Source organism: Gobius niger (assembly GCF_951799975.1).
Source record: "Gobius niger genome assembly, chromosome: 1".
Lineage (NCBI taxonomy): Eukaryota > Metazoa > Chordata > Actinopteri > Gobiiformes > Gobiidae > Gobius > Gobius niger.
In genome coordinates, this window is record NC_136852.1 from 2,163,007 (window position 1) to 2,185,039 (window position 22,033).

Genomic DNA, 22,033 nt, shown 5'->3' on the forward strand with positions numbered 1-22,033 from the left:
CTGTCCAATTTTTCATACCTGAGGCTCTTTCTTGGACGTCTGCCACTGTGATGGTAACTGGATTCTGTTCAGGGAGGTTGCTGTGGTCCTCTCTCACTGTGCATCACTGTTGTGTGCTGCCTCCTTCTCCCATATGCCTTTCCAGTACTGTTCAGTTTCCAGCCTTGGTGGGTCTGCTCTGTTATTGTTACCCTGCCACTGAGCGTACACTTTCGCTGGTTGAGTTGCGAACAGACGATTTACTCGTCTGTACCTCTCTCGTGTACCTCTTTAGGCGGCTGGCCAAGGCTTGGAGCCTTTGTTTGGCAGTTTCCAATGCTTCAGGTATGGGCATCTGGCTGTACCTTTTGGGTACTTGCTTTTTCATTGCACCTTTCAAGGCCTCTGTCAATTGACTCACTTCCCTCCGTGCTGCCTTGATGTTATCCTCCAGCCTTCTTTTCCATGGTGGGTATTTCATCTCATGGTTGCTCTTCCGATAGCCAAGCGTCTCTAGGATCACTTCTCTCAGCCTCTGTAATTGGTCAAGTTGTGATAGCAGTTGCCGTTTGTGGATGTTGGATATATATATATATATATATATATATATATATATATATATATATATATATATATATATATATACATATATATATATATATATATATATATACTGCCTCTCGAAAGTATTCATACACCTTGAGCTTTTGCACATTTTGTCATGTTTACAACCCTAAACATAAAGATTTTATTCTGATTTTTTTACTGAACGTTCACACACAAGTAACTGACAACTGTGACGTGAAAGCAAAATGATACATGATTCTGTTATTTTTCAAAAAATAGAAAATGTAAAAAGTGGGGCGTGCATAAGTATCATACAGCATTTTCTGAGTGCATTAAATTGCCTTTAAAACATTCCTCATGACTCCAGAATGTTCACACCTTGGCCTAACGGTTAAATAGAGGCACCTGTGTGTGATCTACTCTCAGTATAATCACAGCTGTTCTTTTAGGCCCTCAGAGCTGTGGTCGGAGTGTATTGGTCACTGAACAGCATCATGAAGGTCAAGGAGCACCAGAGAGGTCAGGGATAAAGCTGTGGAGAAGTTTAAAGCAGCGTTAAGTTATACAAAGATTTCCCAAGATTTAAACATCTCCCGGAGCAACTGTTCAATCCATCATTCAGAAATGGAAAGAGTAAAGCACCACTGCCAATTTACCAAGACACGGCTGTTCACGTAAACTAACAAACTGAACAAGGAGGGCACTGGTAAGAAATGCAACCAAGTGCCCCATGAAAACTCTGGAGGAGCTGTGAAGTCCTGCCGCTGAGCTGGGGGAATCTGTACATGGGACAACTATAAGTCTTACTCTACACAAATCTGGCCTTCATGGACGAGTGGAAGAAGAAAGCCCTTATTGAAAGGAGGCCATAAGAAATCCCGTTTGAAGTTTGCTAGAAGTCATATGGAGGACACAGCTCCATGTGGAAGAAGGAGCTTTGGTCAGATGAGACAAAAATTGAATTTTTTGGCCCAAATGCAAAACGTTATGTATGGAGCAAACCTGACACTGCTCATCGTCCTGAGTGCACCATCCCCAGTGTCAGATATACGGGCGGGAGCATCATGCTGTGGGGCTGCTTTTCCTCAGCGGGGACTGGGGAGATTGTAAGAATAGTTGTGAAGATGGATGGAGCCAAATATAGAGACATTTTGGAGGAAAACCTGCTGGAGTCACAAGAGAACTGAGGCTGGGGCGGAGATTCACCTTCCAGCAGGTCAATGACCCTAAACACAAAGATAAATCTACAATGGAATGGTTCAATAAAAACATATTAATGTGTTAGAATGGCCCAGTCAAAGTCCTGACCTAAATCCTATTGAAAATCTGTGGAATAATCTGAAAACTGCTGTTCACAAACGCTCTCCTTCTAATGTGACAGAGCTGGAGTTGTTTTGTAAAGAGGAATGGGCGAAAATGTCAGTCTCTACATGTGCAAATCTTGTAGAGTCAAACCCCAAAAGACTTGTGCTGTTATTACAGCAAAAGCGGGTTCCACAAAGTATTCATTCATGCTGTATGAATACTTATGCAAGCCCCACTTTTCACTTTTCTATTTTTGGAAAAATAACAGAATCATGTATCATTTTGCTTTCACTTCACAGTTGTCTGTTACTTGTGTGTGAACGTTCAGTAAAAAAATCAAAATAAAATCTTTATGTTTAGGGTTGTAAACATGACAAAATGTGCAAAAGTTCAAGGTGTATGAATACTAACGAGAGGCTCTGTATATATATATATATATATATATATATATATATATATATATATATATACAGTATATATATATATATATATATATATATATATAAATAAATATACTGTATATATATATATATATATATATATATATATATATATATATATATATATATATATATATACAGTATATTTATATATATATATATATATATATATATATATATATATACAGTATATACACACATTAACCTCCTGTACACACACAAGGGTTTATCTAAGTTAAGTGTATTTTTTGTGTTACTTACCTTTCTCTTGGTTTCTACTTGGGATGGGTTTGGGGAGGGGCCGCCCAGACATCTCCTTCATTCATGGTTTCCAGTGGTGATGTCACTGATGATGTCATCGACACATCATCAGCCTGTACCATTTTGAAATTCAATGTTAAGAAGTTATTGTGACTTATCCGGGTATTGTTTTGAATTTGTCAAGTAATGTTAAGTTCCTGAATAGTGCTTGTGCAGTTGTGTGTGAGAGTCATGGCCTGAAGAGATGTCATGGGTTTTTGTAATTCTGTCAGTGAGGTGGAATGGCCCAACTGATTGGCCATTGTTTTAGGCAGGTGTGTGCTGTTTTTGGGGGGGCTGGAGGTGATGTGAGTAGTGATGTGCCGATCGTGTCGAGGCTTCGAAGCCTGTGCCGAGTAATCTTGAGGGGTGTTTATTGAGGCGTGTATCGAAGCGTGTGTTGATCACCTCGGGAAGTGGCCGGTACCACGTGACTGATTCAGGAACTGATTCGTGGGTTTGGAGCGCGATTCAAAATAAAAGCGACAGTGAAATGCAATGGATTCCCCCTCACATTTTGTGTTTTTGGGTTATTAATTGACTGCGGAATTCTTCCGCAGTCAATTATTGGTTTTCATGTTCTTTATTATTATTCCTCTTCCATCTTTTTCCCGATTTTCTAGAGCTTTCAGCACCTTCATGCTTTGTGCAATTTATGCAAGTTATGCATCAAAATGTTCCGCATGTTGAGGAGAAGGTGCTATTACTTTTGGGACTTCTGCAACTTACGGTTTTTCCGCAATCGGCCAAAATGTCGCAGATTTTTCCCATTGACTTATAATGGGGCTGCCGCAAATCCATGCTTTTCTGCACTTTTTTCTGCATTTTATGCAATTTCTGCACTTTGTGCATGTTCAGCTTCTGCAACTTGTGGGTTTTGAGAAAAAATCGTCCTTCTGCAGTTTTCCAGTTTTTTTATACGAGAGTTTGAAATGTTTGCATTGGTGTGTATGGGGGAATCCAGCCAATGGGGCGACTCCAGGACTTTCAGCCATTTGTGCAGCTTCTGCCAATCAAGCACTTTCAACAGTTTGACCAGTTTATGGAATATAAAAGTTTATGCAATATTAATAATTATGCAAAGTAACCACTTTATGGGATTTAACCAGTTTATGCATTTTAAAGCGTTTATGCAATTTACATAATTTATGCAAATTAACCCATTCATGCATTTTACCACATTATGCAGTTTATACAGTTTATGCAACATGACATTTTATGCATTTTGCCAGTTTATGCAAATTAGATTATGCAAATTAAGCATTTTTTGCAATTTGAACAGTTCATGCAATTTCTGTATTAATCGCAATGGCGCATTTCTAGTTGCTATTGCGCTTCTTTAGTCATCCTTTTCGAGCTTCTATTTTCTGCGATGGAACCAGCAAGAAAGAGGAGATTTTCCCCAGTTTGGAGCATTTTGAGCTGATATCACCTAATAAGGTAAGGCATAGCAATAATTATGTAATAATAGATTGCACAACTATGACAACACAGCATTTTTATTATTCACACTTCTCTTTTCTGAATGCATCTGAATTATTGTTATTTTTAATGATTATTTAAGGTGAAGTGTCTGGTGTGTTCCAAGCAACTGGGGTATAACAACAACACCTCATCTATGCTAAGGCACTATCGAGCCTTGCATGGCAGGGAGGAGGCTAACCAAGGTGAACCTGTCTCAGGTAGGCCATTTTAATTCATGATCATAATTGCTAGTTAATTACACTATTTGCTCCAAACAAATTGAATTGATATTTGTATTAAAATGTCTAACTATGTCATATACTTTCATTCAGCTGAGAAGGTTGACTTGACTGAGGTGTTGGTGGATATGGTGATAGAGGATACCCAACCCTTTTCCTTTGTGGAGGGAACTGGGTTCAGAAAGCTTGTAAAAGCTTTGGCTCCATCCTATGTTCTACCCACACGGCAGGTATGTATGTGAACACGTCAAGCAATTATTTGTACTATTTTGTCAGATTAGCCATTTCTAGATTTTACTTTTCTTTTTAGACTTTGAAAGCCTTGGTGGAGAAGAGGTACAAGGAAGCCAAGGAGAAAGCCAAAGCCATTGTGGCTAAAGCGTCTGCTGTTAGTTTAACATCAGACATGTGGACCTCTATCAACACGGATGCTTTTCTCGCTGTGACATGTCATTTTATTGATGAAGACACCTCTCTGCAGTCAGTTGTCCTTGGGGTGGAGCACTTCCCTGAGGCACACACTGCAGCAAATCTGGCAAGAGTGAAGACCTCTCTCATGTCTGAATGGGGTATAGCAGAAAAGGTGACATGTCTGGTGACTGACGGTGCTGCCAATATGGGTGCTTGTGCTCGAGAGCTTCATTTGCGTCACACTATTTGTGTGGTGCATAGTCTGAACCTGATGATAAAAAAAAGCTCTTGACCAAAGTCCTGAATTGTGTGACATCCGGACTAACAGTCGTAAGATTGTTGGCTATTTCAAGAGCAGCACCACTGCGAAGGTAAGGTCCTTACTTGTAATATGTGAAATATCATTTCTGCCTCTGCATTGACACATGCAATCATAAGTTTGTTGACTGTTTTATAGGAGAGACTAACACAGATGCAAGTGCAAATGGGCCACCCAGTGCTTAAACTTCTGCAGGAGGTTGATACACGGTGGAACAGCACATATCTCATGCTCCAACGTCTGCATGATCTGAGAGAGCCTGTTGGAGCAGCTTTGGCCGGTCTGCGTACAGACATTGCTCCACTCACTGCAGAACAATTTAGAATTATTGCAGACAGTCTCAAAGTGCTAGCACCATTTCACTATGCTACAATTGAGCTGTCTGAGGAGAAGAAGGTGTCTGGATCAAAAGTGATTCCACTTTTGGCCATTCTCCATCATTCTCTGGAGGAAGAGGAGATTGGACCCATTGAGACACCTGATAGCAGAGCAATGGCTGACTATCTGCGAAGACAACTGAGTGAGAAACTGAACCTTCTGCAGTCCATGAGCATTATGTCCCTGGCTACTCTGCTTGACCCAAGATTCAAAAAATAGGCTTCTTTAGCCCCAATAAAGCAGTGGAAGCAGAAAAAAGGTTGATTATGGAATGTGCTGCAGTTATAAGGCTCACATCGTCATCATCTGCTTCATCATCATCTTCTGCTTCTCAATCTGTGGCAGGAGGTAATTAATATCTTCTAATTGTGCTAATATTTTGTTTGTCTGTTGTAGGAAATAAACTGTGTTGGCATTTTGACACCACATGCCAGCAGACAAGAACCCCAAATGTTACTGCCAATGCAACAGTTGAGGTGCAAACCTATGTGGGGGAACCAAATATTGCCAGACTCGAAAGCCCCCTTCAATATTGGGAAAGACAGAAATGTACCTATCCAAATTTGTACAAACTTGCTTTGTCATTTTTAAGCACTCCTGCATCATCTGTGCCCTGTGAAAGAGTTTTTTCAAAAGCAGGTGAAATCCTTTGCAAAAAAAGAAACCGCCTGAGTCCAAGTACTGTGGAAAAAGTATTATTCCTAAATAAAAACGAAATAAATGTATTTTTTCTTTTTTCTTTTTGTTACACACATTTACGTGTTGCATAAGCACAGACATAAACAAAGTAACACAAGCACATTTTACATCACAACTCTCTGAATTCTGAAATTTCTTTCACTTTCAACCCCCACCATTTATTGTGAGCACTCAGCATGCTATATATATTTTGTCCACATGATGGCGTAGTGGAGCAAATAAAGCGTTGTGATGCTTCGAACCATGTGTGACACAGTTGGCTGCGATGCTTCAGTGCTTCATGGGGCTTCATCTTGCCATCACTAGATGTGAGACCTGTACAAAGTTTTCTGACGTTTCCTTTAAAAGCCCCTTTTTGGTCACTCACTGTTACACTACCTTACAGTTGTCCCCAATTCAATTAGGTTATTGTAAAATATCAGGGTTTATAGTGTGCTCAAGACATCTTACAATCTCCTGGGGGATTGTTGCATTTCCCTGAACCTGCTGAAAACACCTAGGTTTAACTGTGCACACAAAGGCAGTCACTCACAAGTTGTGTCTAAATAGAATTTATTTTCAAGCCAAGCATTTGATCATATTTACTATACATTATTATTATTATTATTATTATTATTATTTATTCGTTCCATTCTATGTTTACTGATTTACCATATTAAATCACATTGAAATATAATCAAAAGGAAAATAATAAAAAAGTAAATGTTGCTCATTCTCATTATGTTTAATCTGCATCATTATCGACATATTCATCAATGAAGTCGTCCCCGTAGTTCACCATGTGTTTCAGTGCAGTCAGCAGCAGCGCATCCGCTTCTTTCTTTTTGTCTCCTTCGTAATTGTTCCTCACAGGAAAAATATTAATCACTGGAATCCCGACGGTCTCACTGAACATATCCATCTGAAAAACCAAATAACATCAGTCAGTCAAAAAACAACACACATTTTCTACCATGACAAAAAAAGGAAAACTAAAAACTAAAGTAAACTACTTTGCGAGCACGAACGGAACAGCATTGTGGCATGTTCCAGGTTGTCGGGTTACATGAGCCACGTTCAGGTCCTATTCTGTTGGAAGAGGAGTGGACCTGATGAGACTCTCTGCTGAGGACAATGTTGGTTTCTGTATTAAATATGTATGTGCATGGGACATGGGGAGAGCATTAGTGGGTGTTTGAGGGGAGCTGGAAGTTCTGCTGTAGGGCTCATATTAAGGTCCATTCTTAAACACTGGGCTGGCTTGTGTTTCAGGGTAAGTCTGTGAGAATCCCACAGGTGTTCATTGTCTTTGTGTCCTCATCTCCAGTGTCTGTGTACCCTGGTGTATGAATGAGAGAGTGAATGGGTGAGTGGATCCTTGATGTAAAACACTTTGAGTGCCTAAAGCACATTGATGTATCATACATCTCGTATTGATGTATTTTACAAGTATTTTGGATTTTACTTTAAATCGGGGTTTAAATTGGGAAAAATCAGTCAAATTTGTAACCTTTCATTTATATTAAGTTTTGATATAATTTTAAATAGCATGAAACTTGCCTTCTTCTTCAGATTCTTGCTTCTGAAGACTTTCATCACATCATTTTCAATCTCAGCACTGATGCCATCAATGTGTGTGGCAACAGCCACTTGTGGGATCCCTGAAATATCAAAAGTTAAATTGGAGCAAGATAAAGAAGAACGATCTTCATCAATAACATACAGTGTGGTAAAAAGTATTTGGTGTGTTCCCCATATAGACTTTCTAATGGATTTCGGCCAAATACTTTTTTCCCCCGCTGTATATATTGTAATTTTCCTCATATTACACATGTAATGGTTCTCACCCAGATCTCTGGCGGCCTCTCTGATTTCCTTCATCTTCTGAATGACAGCTGGGTCAAAGCTGGGAGAGTTTGCGTTCAGCACACACACCAGAACATGCACTCTGTCATTGATGGTGGGATCACGTCTGTAGAATTCATTTTTGTCTGACAGTTTACAGGCAGGATTGAACTGAAGAAGAAAATAAGAAATGTATAAGAATTAACAAGAATTAATTATTTTATTTAACAACAAACACAAGTGCAGCAATTATTATCTATTCATTTAGACATACAAAAACATAATCAAGCTTTTTGTTTTCAGAAAAATGACTCGAAACATAACTGTATGTGGCACTAGGTGTTTTATTTTTTAGATTAAAATAGTTGCTCCCCCCATTAAAAACTCTTTAAGTTCATTTAACTAAGTTTAGATGCTGTTTATAATTGTTTGCTTTTTGCAATGTGTAAGGTTTTACTGTGTTTTATGTGACATGCAATACCCGGGTACACCAGCAGAGGGCGCTTGGTGCGTTTCGTATCAGTGGCTGGCGCTGTAGAAGAAGTCCTGCCAGTACGTGATATGAGAGAAACAGAGGCAGCTCCGTAGTAATTACTGTTGTACATGTTTTGCAGGTAAGCTGGTTGGAAAAGCGCACACATAAACAGTAGTAGAGTCTCTCCTGCACCTGTTAGATTAAGTTTTGTTTAGTTAGGAAGTGTTTTGTAAACTTTATTTTGTTTAAGACGAGTACTAGACCAAGTTAGCATTTCTAAGATGGCGGACGTTGGTCCAACGGTTGCCGCGGTGACCAAGTGAAATACCATTTAATACAGTACGAGGTTGTGTTCGCGAAATAGGTACTCAGATGTGCGTACTAGTACTGTGCTAGGGGCAACTTGTGTGGTAGGGATTGCCAGGTTAACATTTTTTGTGTTTTGTTGTTACAATAAGCACATCGGTTATGTGTACGGCTAAGCTACTAGTGTAGTGTGCTAAGGCAGGAAAATGGAGTCACACAATACAGTAGGTCAAGTTTCAAGTAATAATATGGTACAGTAGAACGGTAATGACAAAAGATACATACATGAATAAATAAGTGATTAAAGACATGATTAAAAGGTAATTCATACATGATTGAAAGGTAGTTAAAAACAGTTAAAAAAGGTTTTTGCTCAGTCACTTAGAATATTGTAAAATTGTTCAACTCCAGACTTTCAGTATTGTTTTGTAAGAAGTCCTGCCAGTACGTGATATGAGAGAAACAGAGGCAGCTCCGTAGTAATTAATGTTGTACATGTTTTGCAGCTTGTGCCACCGGAAATAAATATGTTGCACCAAGAAGGAGTTGGCCCATCTATCAAAAGTGTAACATGTACGTTGACCTAGATTAGACTTACATATTGGCAGAGTGAAACTCTACCCTTCTGAGTGTCTTGTTGAGTAACAATGTGTATTTCTACCATAATGCAACTTATGGAGTGGTCATTACCAATGGACTAAATGACCCCAATAGCAATGTGGCTTTTTTTGGAGCCAGCTCGATTAATTAGAAAGGACAAACGTAAAAATAGTTAAAAGAAAAAAGTGTTATGATGAACATGACAACCATTACAGCGAGAAACTTCTGGAGCCAGTCGCCTCTTCCTCGAAGGCTTCAGCTGATAGTGTGTAACAGTGCGAGCTGTCGATATTACTCCGCCCGTCAGCTGGGGGGCGCTGTATAAAAGGGCACAGTCTACCTGCGTTCGACCTCTGACCTCTTGTTCTTCCGTCTGCTTGGTGTGGAGGTGGTGTAGCTCGGGCTCTCGTGAGCAGGTAAAAACAAACAATACTTTAGCGTGACTTTCCTCAAAAATGTTAGCCCTAATCCGAGCCCTGTGTTTGGTGCAGCTATGGGTCTGGGGTGCGCTTCAGGCGCAGTGCGAGATGGCGGTGCTGTAGGTGGGAGGTGTGGTTCCCCACGGGCCAGTACGCGAAGCATGACGTCCCCGCGTGAATGATGGATCCAAAAGCGGTATGTGCGCTGCACATGTAACATAGACCGGCGTAAGTTTAGAGGCTAACACTATTCATCTTTAGGAACAATTCGCCTGCATAACAACCATCACCACTGCTGCTTTGTGGACCCGGAAGTGATGCCGAAGAGTGTCTGTGAACTGTGAAACGTGACAAACGGATGTTTGCCATCCCTTTTTGTTTTTGTTAAAGAAATGAACTGAACTGGAACTGAACAAGTGACGACTGAAACTTAACTTAATTCGAACTAGAAAATAAATTGGATAAAACTATTGGAACGACTTGCCTCTTCAATGAACGAACCTGTGGTCCTTTTCTTTTAATGTGGTACATATGTGTTAAGCTAAAGCCTTCCACTCTGTCACATTTGGCGTTGTCTCGGCGGATCATTGAATAAATTAAAGGCAGCGTTCCACTTAGTTCTGACTTATGACGTGCAGCTGTAAGTCTGTTTAAATGGCATTTAGCATTTTTTTGTGTAGGCTGTGAAACCTGCCTTGACATCTTGTTTTTGTTATATTTAAGCGTGTACTGCTTGCATGTATTTTGATTTCATGTGTGCTTCCTATTTTACTACATGTTTTGTGCTTTGTCGATTATTTGGCATGGTGTCAAAGGAAAGCGTTCGATTCACATTTAAGAGTGCTAATGCTAAAAGTCAAGTGTGCGTTGCCGTTATACTGTCAATTGCAATGAAAAGTAATGTGTGTTCCTTTTCTGTACAGACAAAGCAGCAGTGGTTGGAGAAGTTTTGCAGTGTGAGAAGCTACTACCGGGAGAACATGAGGCCACAGCAAACCAGTGTTTGCAATCACCCTGCCTGCCATTGCTGCCTATGGTTGGGGACAGTGTGTTGCAGCACTTGGGTAATTTTTAATAGTCTTTGAGGATGTTCCTAGTAGGCCTCTAGGGCACCTTTTTATCAGAGTTTCTAGGTTTTAGTACGGGGGTTTTGTATGATCGTGTATCGTCGGGCCGCCGATAAAATTTCCGGGGAAGAATGTAACAGTGCGAGCTGTCGATATTACTCCGCCCGTCAGCTGGGGGGCGCTGTATAAAAGGGCACAGTCTACCTGCGTTCGACCTCTGACCTCTTGTTCTTCCGTCTGCTTGGTGTGGAGGTGGTGTAGCTCGGGCTCTCGTGAGCAGGTAAAAACAAACAATACTTTAGCGTGACTTTCCTCAAAAATGTTAGCCCTAATCCGAGCCCTGTGTTTGGTGCAGCTATGGGTCTGGGGTGCGCTTCAGGCGCAGTGCGAGATGGCGGTGCTGTAGGTGGGAGGTGTGGTTCCCCACGGGCCAGTACGCGAAGCATGACGTCCCCGCGTGAATGATGGATCCAAAAGCGGTATGTGCGCTGCACATGTAACATAGACCGGCGTAAGTTTAGAGGCTAACACTATTCATCTTTAGGAACAATTCGCCTGCATAACAACCATCACCACTGCTGCTTTGTGGACCCGGAAGTGATGCCGAAGAGTGTCTGTGAACTGTGAAACGTGACAAACGGATGTTTGCCATCCCTTTTTGTTTTTGTTAAAGAAATGAACTGAACTGGAACTGAACAAGTGACGACTGAAACTTAACTTAATTCGAACTAGAAAATAAATTGGATAAAACTATTGGAACGACTTGCCTCTTCAATGAACGAACCTGTGGTCCTTTTCTTTTAATGTGGTACATATGTGTTAAGCTAAAGCCTTCCACTCTGTCACAAGTGTGTCCATTTTCTCAGTCTTTGTCATTACCTGGTATCCGTCCCTTACATGTCCTTCCATGGCCAGTTTGATGTCTTCAGGTAAAACTCCCTTGTCTCCACCTTCCAGTCCCATGATGTCATTGAACACAATGTTAATTTTTTTCTTCTGCTCACCCCTTACTTTAAACCGATGAGTTCTATACTGTAACCAAAGGAGAGAAAAGCAACAATAATATAGTTCTTTCAGAGCAGTATATGACAATAATTTACAGTTTGAGGCAAACACAGATATCACTAAAGAAAGAGAGCAGCAGAGAGCCTGTCTCCATTGAAGGCACAGCACAGGGAATGATTTAAACTTCTTGATGGCCAGTGCAGAATAAAGACTACTTCCACTCAAAGCAGATATTACTGCAGGACAAACAGCAGCTTATTTAGAGCAAGAACTCACAACACATCTATCTCTAGATTTCAGGTGAATGAATCAGGGTGTGACAGAGGTTTCAGATTTGAGTTTTTGGGCCTGTATCACAGTTCAGTGTCAAAATGGAGAGGACAAACGTCTGGAGCAGAGGCGGAGCATAGGCAGACCCACTGGGAACCACGGATGTGTACACTGCTGATCTGCGCATACCAGACCCTCATACTCATTTTGTACAGAGGGTCTGGACCTTCTCAATTGAGCTCCGTTATCAGGTGCGAGGGGTGAACTCCTGAAACGAGTGGATCTGATTTTCGCTAGCGTTTGGTCGTGACGTATGTTATGCGCCCGAGTGAGTGAAGCAGCTATTATAGTTCTTGCAGGCAGCCGAGGCTTCAGTTTTAATTTCTGGATATTTGGAGCCGAGCCAGGACGGATTGAAGAGCTTCCTTTACTTTCGTATCCGCCGCCATTGCCAAACTACAACCCGCAAATGTGGCGCAAATGCTTGACGTCACCTACAAGCCCCGCCCCCCCCGCTCACTGAATGGTTGAAAGTCAACCAATGTAACGTGGCCACTGAGATCAGACCCAGACCTAGATGTAGGGAAATGATAGTTGACCGGAGTTTACAGATGGATAAGGCTATTAATGAAGTTAATTAAGTGATATCAACTGTTTTTACACGCTTTTTTTGTTTTTGTTTTGCAAAAGCTATTCGCTGAAAGTCTGAAATCGCCCCTGATTTTGTGTCCAGAGCCTGTGAAGGGACAAGATTCCTAGAAGTTTTTTTAATATGAATGCTTATTAGGCCCGAGCAGCCTGCCATCGCAAGGGCTTATTTAAACTCACTGTGTAAAACAGTGACTGCCCACACCTCTGGCACTTTATACTTATTATTGCAGGAAAATGAATGGGGGTATATGGTCAACTGTCATACATTTTTGGAAAGCTCTCATCGACCCCCACGCAGCTGTGGGGGTCGGGGGATGACGAGCTCGGAGGATGACGAGCGCGAAGCAAACGTCAACTTTGTCATAGAGCGACGTGATTTGGTACAGACATTCGTCATGTGACAAAAAACAAAAAAATATTATCACAACCCGGAAGTCCACCATTTTCACAGGAAGTCTGGAAAATGCTGAGCATTTTAACAAACTCCTTCTAGGGCGTATGACCAAATCACTCCAGTGCATCTCCAGATGTGGGGCATAAAAAGTTATCCACATTTTTTTGCTAAGTTTTACTGTTTGTTTGCGGCGAAGCCACAATCTTTACGAAGAATTTTGCTTTAAAAATCGGAAATATACATTTTATTGACCTTTCACCCCCGGACACAACAAATGTGAAAAAGTGACATTGGGCACGGTAGCGCCCCCTCTAGGTGCAGAAGAAAAAATGCATTATGAGTTGAAATTCGGCACAAAAATACGTGATGGCAGACCAATACAGACCATACCATATTTTGTACAGTTTTGCCATGGTGATAACCCGGGGCCCCCCATATTATTCCAGTGGTAATAACACTGGAATAACATGTACAAAGTGAGATTTGTATGAATCTCACTTTGTACAAAATCACAGCGCGTGAGGGCCATCTCACAGCGCGTGAGATGGCCCTCACGCGCTGTGAGATGGCCCTCACGCGCTGTGAGATGGCTGTTAATGGCACATCTGGACAATAAAAGGTAGTGTGACCGCGCTAGTGCCCGTTCAATGCCGAAATTATTTTTATGAGTTGATACATTTGGGGGCCATGGTTTTGGACTGGAGGACACTACAGAGGGGCTTTCAGGGGAAACAAGGAATATTTTGGCTATTTACACGGCTATTGTGCTGTGTATTGCCGTGTTCAGAGTGTTTCAGGTTTTACCTCAACAGTGAAGCTTGTGATGTCATTGCTGGCGTTGGCTTCAGCAGCATTAACCTGCTCTCCAGTGATAGCACTGCCCACAGAGTTGATGAAGGAAGACTTTCCTGCTCCCACAGGTCCATACAAGAGGATACGCAGGTGTTTTGCTGGTTTATCTGGTTCATAATTCCTCACATATTGCTGAAGTTGATCTCTGTCCCTGAAATAGAAGTTTGAAGACAGTGTAAAGAAAATAGGATTTAATAGGAAAAGTCGGTGGAATGTCATTGTAGTTGTTTAGCTCACCCCCAATTGATCACTCTCCATGGCTTTGGCAGAACTGAAATAATTAAAATAAAAAATGAAAAAGTATAAAATATTTAGAAGTATATTATCCTCCTGGGACCCAGCCAGTATATTTGTGTCCTCTGTAGTGGACATTGTTATTGTCACTTGTGAGTTTACATTCAGAATGGGATTCTTACAATATACAAAGTGTCAGGGTGGCTCTAGCAGCGCATTATTTTTGAAAAGCCCTTTACATATATTATAAGTAACTCTATATTCTTAATGAGAGAGGTTTAAACTGTACAGTTTCGTAAAGGAACAGGTTGAATATATATTTTTTCTAATATATGGCACATCTCTCAGTTGAATGTCATTTTGTCAACTCCGTCTGACTCATAAAAAGAATATCCTTTTCATAACACTTATCATTTAAACTTGAAATACTGATCTATTGACTCGTATTTACTCTCATATACAATAACATTTTATCTGAACACGTGAACACGTTTGTCTGAACGCAGGCATTGGTTTGAATATTTCAATTCAAATTAATGCATTTTCATTCAACTGGTGAAAAATCATTATGAAGGACACAAAAATTAACATGGGCCCTTTGGACCAGTTCATACAGTACATATCAGCAAAATAATAAAAAAAAAGAAACAGGATTTCAATGTCAATGAGCAGAATATCAATATCTGTATTACATATGCCTGAATTTCTTTTATGGTTGTGTGATTGGTCTCGGTGCAGCAGCTGCATATTTAAAAACAAAAGGTTAAGTGGTTCTTACGTGTTGGAGAAGGAGGAATGACAATCGCTGTGAACACAGAATAACCCACAAATGTGAATACTTTAAAAATGTACAATATAGTGTAGAAATGAAATAAGAACACTTACACTGATGGGAACTTTCTTGTGCTTTAGGAGAGAAATAACAAAATAAATTAGTTTTAATTTGAACCAATCAGCCTACATACAATATAAACTCGACTTGAAAGTATTTTCCTGCGCTGTAGTGCAGAGGAATGTCATGTTTAACAGAATAAAACCTTATTCATATTGTTATAAAAAATATACAATATCTTACGTTTACTTTTGCCACCTCCCATGTTTGATTGACAGAACTGAAAATTCAAAAGTTTATCTACACAATGGATAATATGTTAAAACATGTAAACATGTTGAACATATAAGTAGAAATCTACCTAAACTTACCGGTAGAGGCTTTTCCTGAGAATGACAGGACGACTCGCTCTGCAGACGATTTTATACACAGGCCCTCCCTCCCCCTCTGCCTCACACAACCTGCTCATGTGCTTTCAAACTTTCACTCTACATTACATTTATAACATAACAACAATCATAATGTTGTTCATAATGACAATAACAACCATCATCATGAAAATAAAAATAACCATAATCATAATAATACAAAATTGTGAATGTTTTTCTGGTGAAAATAACTGCAGTAAAATTGAGACACCATGACAATAGGGGGCAGTAAAACACTACTTTATATGAATGTTTTTTTCTTTAATGTCAACCCATTCATTTAGTTTTCTGATATTAAATGTATTTGTTTAAAATAAGTGACTTTTTGCTATTACTTTTACTGCAGCTGTGACTGCTCCTTACCCAGCGGCGTAGTGGGATGGGTCAAATGTAGAGGACTACTACTACTACTAAAAGAAGCACAGGTGATTTTTTATTTATTAACTTTATTTAATTTTTTCAAAAGGAAAGTTGAGCTCTTTTCAAACTTAGCTATCACTGAATTGCTGTACTGATGTTGACTGATAAGTGATTATGATAAAGCTAACTTTATTATAATAATGTACATTGTAATTCCAGCCATTCATGCTGCTTGTTTTGTCGATACATGCCAATTTTGCATATTCAGTTTAATTTCTCAAAATGGGAAACTGTTGGGAAACACCAGGAAGCCTGGGTGAATGTAGTGAGTGAGTGAGTGGTTGCTGGAGGTCGGAGCGGCCTGTGGCCCAAGTCCCTTCTGAGGGCCTTGAGGATATTCAATTATTATTATTATTATTATTATTATTATTATTATTATTATTATTATTATTATTATTATTATTATTAGTAGTAGTAGTAGTAGTAGTAGTAGTAGTAGTAGTAGTAGTAGTAGTAGTAGTAGTAGTAGTAGTAGTAATAATAATAATAATAATAATAATAATAATAATAATAGCAATCATAATCATCATCAACACATTCTGCTGCGTTCCCAGTGAAAGAGCTGAGATCAGTAGTTTGTGGAGCTCTCACTCACAGTGGGAGGAGCCTCCTCATAAAGACTCCAGTCTCGTCAGTTGAGTCACAGACTCGCAGAGATCAACAGCAGGTACGTCCTACATTCTTCTACTAAAGCCAAAGCCGACTCTTTAACTAAAGCTGTGAATATGAGACAGAGCTGACTTTCCCCAGTGTGAGGAGAATGTAATGATGAGCATTATAGTGTTATGAATAATGCATATTTTTATGAAAACTAAAATGTTCTATTTTTTGGCCTCAGATCTGATACAGCCATGTATTAGTATGTAAGTCACATTGTTTAAATTATTATTTTGTATTTGTATTTTGTATTTTACTGACATCTACCCATAACCATGTGCCTATTGTAAAAAACAAGCCTACAGAGTTCCTGATCACAGTGTTGACGTACAGTCACGCTCCTGTCATTATCCGTTTGGCTGTGGTCCTGGTGAGAGAATCTGCTCCCATGAGGCCATAGTGATGGGTTTCTTTCACATAATGTTTTACTGTAATGGAGGCATTTTCAAGGATTTTCAAGCAGGAGTTTGTTTGTCCTTCAGTTTTTATCTGAATTACACACATTAATGCTTCTGCAGCTATATTTCACAACATTACAGTTTAGAACCACAACAATGTATATGACACTAATGTATGAGGTTATGCAGATTCTGTTTCTCTTGAAATTAGATTGTAAAGTGATGATGTCATCAGCATCGCTCTCTTTCCGGGTCCAACTTTAGTCCTCTTGACTTTAATGACATTTTGCTGATTTCAGCCTACTATTGTTGGGTTTCAGGCAACATCACAGTGTTTGAAAGGCCTATAACATTATAAAGAGGTACAAATTATTTTGCTTTTGAGGATTTTTGGTTTTGTACAGAGTGTTCATAGACCCAGTCAATGAAATTAATGATTGTTTTTGTAATTCATACATTTTCTTTTTAGATCCGACTTGTGAAAAGTGTAATACTGTTAATAGGAACAACTGACACCTGGTGTCATTCTAGCACTTGAAAACAGCCAATAAGGCCGACTACAAGGCTGTTTCTAAACATCTGATTACACATATTACATTTACTCAGGATTGTCTTTAGTAATGCTTTTATTACATTAATTATCAAATTATTATTTTTTCCTTAGACAAGAAAAGGCTTATTCTAAATATCTTTTTCCTGGAGAAATGGTGAGACATATTATTCTATTTTAGGTGTAAAACAGTTGTTAGCCTTTTATCTGTTGTTATTTCAGCAGGAGATTCATATAAAGTTGTGTTTTATCTGTGTTTATGCATGGAACAGTTTGGACCCGGAAGTTATACTGTCTGTGATGTCACACTGAACAACCAGAAATAGAACCTCACATAAATGAACAAATCAAACAGTAAAATGAGAATAACATTGCAAACAGAGCCACTCACATTTCTTGCATGAGCTCTATTCGTTTGTTAAATGGTGACGTCACAGCTCTACTTCCGGGTTCGCAGACGTGCGAGAAACTACAAAAAACTCTTTAATATCACAATCAATATTTGTGAAACTCAACAGAGAGCTACTGAACATACTTATTTATCAGGCCCATTAGCCAAACATGCTGAACCTACTGTTATAAAAGTCATGTTTACTAAAGTCGGTACTTCCGGGGTTAGCGTAGCTGCTGCCCCGTTAGCATTTCTCTCCGCTAACCCGAAAGGTTCAGCATGTTTGGCTCATAGGCCTGATAAATAAATATGTTCAGTAGCTCTCTGTTGAGTTTCAGAAATATTGATTGTGATCTTAAAGAGTTTTTAATGTTTTTTTCTTCCATATTTGCCGGTCTGCGAGGACCTGGAAGCGGAAGTCGTAATGTTACACTTAACAAACGTATTGTAGAATCAGGCAAATAGGTTGCATTCACAGTCTAGAATTTTATGTCATAATGTCAGTTGGGCAGAAAGAGTTTTTGAAAGCCATCCATCATTTTTGCTTCCACTTTTCCGTTGCCGGCTCCTCCTGCAGGTGGTGGGTCCACAGGAGGACGTCCTCACGATTAACCGGGCCTGTTGGTTTCTCATGAGGGGCTTCTGACCCGCTCTTTGTCTGACCCGTCACCTATAGGACCTGTTTCCCATGGGAGACCCTACCAGGGGCACGAAGCCCCCGACAACAGAGCTCCAGGATCATTCAGGCTCAAACCCTCCACCACGTTAAGGTGGCGGCTCCAGGAGGGGAGTTTTTTAAAGCAATCTCCAAAAATAAAATTGGTACCTGATCATTGCTTGTCAGTGCTAAGATTCACAAACATAACACTTTGACCTTACAGCTGGAAGAGTTGATTTTCATGTCAATCACTTAACTTTGCGGCATGACTCACCGTATGTGATGATTGTGCTAAACTCCTGTGGGTGCACCTGGAGTCGCCACGCCCGACCTGGCCCAGAGGGACACATGTAGGAGTAGCAGGGTTAGGGTTTTTATGGGACTTAGGGTTAGGGATTGCTCTGAGGGGGAGTGGGGGCCTACAATTCTGTTTAAGTCCCGGGGCCTATGGGTGCATTAAGGCGGGCCTGCTGTTGAGCACCCTTGTAAGTAAATAATCTTGCTGGCGATAAGACATTGAACTTTGTGACCATTGTTACGTCATGTGGATTGATCCTCACCAAATATGCCCTGGAAATAAAAACTATATAGCAATATATTTCACAAAGTATTTCAGCAGTCACATTTTTGTTTACTGTATGTAATTTGCTGTCTAAAAGGCCCTTAGTAATAGGAATGGAATACATGTAGGCCTATAACATGTATTTAGCATATTAGCACTAGCCGCGATAGCACTTGTTGTGTTGTTTGGCCTATTTATTTATTATGAAATCAAGGTTATGATCACGAATGTGAGTGATTCGGGGTAGAAGCTTCACGCGCCGCCACGAACTGTTGCGACCTGTTACTGCGTGTTACGATTAATGGCACGAATTATTACGCATGGTCACGAATATGCGTCCCGCACTGCTGCGCGCTGTTGCGGGTTATTGGGAATTGTCGCGTTCTGTAAAAATCTGTCAAGAATCGGGCGAATGTGGACAAGATCGCCTGCCGCGCACACATAGGGGTGGCAGGGACTGGCTCCCAAACATCAGGAGGAACGATCGCAGGAGGAGGAGAAGCCGGCGGAACAACTTCAGCACCTGAGGAGCGGCGGCGGCAGGTGCTGCTGTCCCGGGCCTGGAGCGCGGACTGGCCGAGTGTGTGTGACTTTTCTTTTGCTGCTGCAGGTCCGAACATGTACTTTGCAGCATAGCGTGTGTTTCCATCAATTTTTTGCGTGAAAACAGTGATTCTGCTCTACGAATGCTGTACGAATGCCCTCACGCTGAATTACGAAGCGCCACGACTCATCACGAAAGGACACGCTCCGCTGCGAACTCCACGAACAGAGGGTGAATCGTGACATTCATGGAAGATTTTTTGACAGACAAAAACTTTCTCAACGAACATCACGAATGTCACGAACTGATGCGCTCTGTTAAGAATCCCATTAAGACGCGTTAAGTCATGTTACGAACGTCACAAATGACGAAAAAATGCCATTCGTAACGCATCGTGCCTATGTGTAAACCCAGCATTACTGAGGAGCCTTAGCTGGTAAAAGCTCGCTTTCACAACTGCACCTATCTGCTTGTCAAAGATCATACCACTGTCAAAAATAACACCCAGGTTGCGGATGGCGGGGGCAAACTGAGGTGTAGGAGGACCAAAACTGGGGGAACTGTGAGGTGAGTCCGGGGTGAACAGGATGTACTCAGTCTTTCCTTCATTCAGGTGAAGGAAATTCTGGGAGAGCCATTGTTTGATGGTGTGAAGGCAGTTGTAGAGAGGGTCCAATGCAGCGCTGTTGCTCAGAGTCACAGGGAGGTAGATCTGGAGGTCGTCTGCATAGAAATGAAAGTGAACGTTGTGATTAGAGATAAGTTGACCAAGTGGCAGCATGTACAGTGAAAACAGAATAGGGCCAAGAATGGATCCTTGGGGCACACCGGATGACAGAGGAGCAGCTGAGGAGGAACAGTCATTGAGCATTACGGAAAAAGTTCTGTTTGTGAGATATGATGAAAACCATCTGAGAGCCATGCCCTGCAGCACCAAAACCACAGAGCTTTTACTGTCCAGGGCTCCCAGGATGTCATTGTGGACCCTCAGTAACGCTGATTCGGTGCTATGCCTAGACCTGAAGCCGGACTGGAACTTATCAGCTATTGCGTGCAGTTGGAGGTGAGACTGAAGCTGGGAGACAACAAGCTTCTCCATCAGCTTAGACAGGAACGGCAGATGAGATATAGGGCGGAAGTTGGACAGTGTGGAGGGATCAAGGTTGGGCTTCTTGAGCAGCGGTCTGACCATGGCATGTTTGAGAGCAGTGGGAACAGTGCCCAAACTGAGACAACTGTTCATAAAGGAGACAAGGCAGGGACTCACGATGTCGATAGCCTCCTTCATAATCCTGGTAGGAACAGCATCTAGAGGGCAGGTGGTGGCCTTCAACTCATGGACCGCTTTTTTGAGGTCCACAAGGGTAACTGCCTCAAACTTCAAAAATCAAAAGATGCTTTTAGACTGTGATTCTCTTGTCACGCAAATATTTCCACAGTTATGGCTCATTGACTATGACGTTTGACTGACATGTGTCCTACGCCTGTTGCACCTAATAATCAAGCACAAGTTGATTTTATGGCATTTATATCACTTCTGAAAGTGTGTGTTACCTGGGTCAGGTACATTCTCCCCTCCACTTAAGATGCTCAGATAAGAAGCCCTGTGTTGTCAACTCAAAACTACCAAGTTCACAGTACTTCTTGAAATATTTTTCTATAATAAAACCCCCCGAAAAAAAAAAAACAAACCGAAAAGCTGTACTGAGAGCTTGGACAAACTGTGAAATAAATTATTTTTTTGTTCATTTACAGAGCCCATGACTGATAATTCGACATCTACAATGGACAACAGTGAAAAGGAGGTACTGACATATTTGTGGTTCTACTGAGCAAAAACTCTACACAGTCTTTTATGGCCGAGGCCCCTGGTGAAGAGTAAAAGTTTCAGCGATTTAGACCATGTGGATTTTTGAGGCTGCAGTCAAAAAAAGAGTGAATTAGCTGGACTTCTGACAGCAAATTGTACGTTTGACCAGTTTTATACTTTATTTCTAGTATTTCTTTATGTACATTAATGTGATCTCCTTCTGCTTCAAACATTCTTCAAACATTTCCACTTTTTTTGTGAGTTTGAATGGTGCAGGGCAGGTGAGATGGGCTTGTTCTGGGAGGTTTAGAGGTGTGGAGTCGAGATGCACCAATCCAACTTTTTTGCTTCTAATACTGATTCTGGGGGTTTGAGTATCTGCCGATATCCGATACCAAGGACTTTCTTAAAAGTGGTTTTCTCAGAGTGAAAAAGTGAATATTCTTCTTTTCTCCAGCGTCTTGTGTTTTCTAGCAAGCAAGTTGCTACAGATCAAATATATCTATTAATAATAATGGGGAAGCATTATACAAGCATCTCTGGACCTTTCTACATTAAATATCCTATGACAAGATATGACAGTCT

At 40.7% G+C, this 22,033-nt stretch overlaps 1 protein-coding gene and 2 long non-coding RNA genes across 3 annotated transcripts; 2 read left to right on the forward strand and 1 right to left on the reverse strand.

The window, feature by feature from the left end:
- Positions 1-6,825: 6,825 nt before the first annotated feature.
- Positions 6,826-20,830, reverse strand: LOC306979318 (interferon-induced protein 44-like; the record flags this gene model as incomplete). The annotated part of the gene is made up of 9 exons (XM_079578208.1): positions 6,826-7,002; positions 7,641-7,741; positions 7,928-8,096; positions 11,672-11,824; positions 13,917-14,115; positions 14,202-14,235; positions 14,977-15,036; positions 20,125-20,361; positions 20,593-20,830. The coding sequence occupies 9 exons, from the start codon at positions 20,828-20,830 to the stop codon at positions 6,826-6,828; spliced, it is 1,368 nt and encodes a 455-aa protein (XP_079434334.1).
- On the forward strand, positions 9,680-10,195 carry LOC306967435. The gene is made up of 3 exons (XR_013793190.1): positions 9,680-9,722; positions 9,798-9,921; positions 9,987-10,195. It is a non-coding gene; the product is annotated as an uncharacterized lncRNA (long non-coding RNA).
- On the forward strand, positions 11,030-11,545 carry LOC306967441. The gene is made up of 3 exons (XR_013793193.1): positions 11,030-11,072; positions 11,148-11,271; positions 11,337-11,545. It is a non-coding gene; the product is annotated as an uncharacterized lncRNA (long non-coding RNA).
- Positions 20,831-22,033: the final 1,203 nt, after the last annotated feature.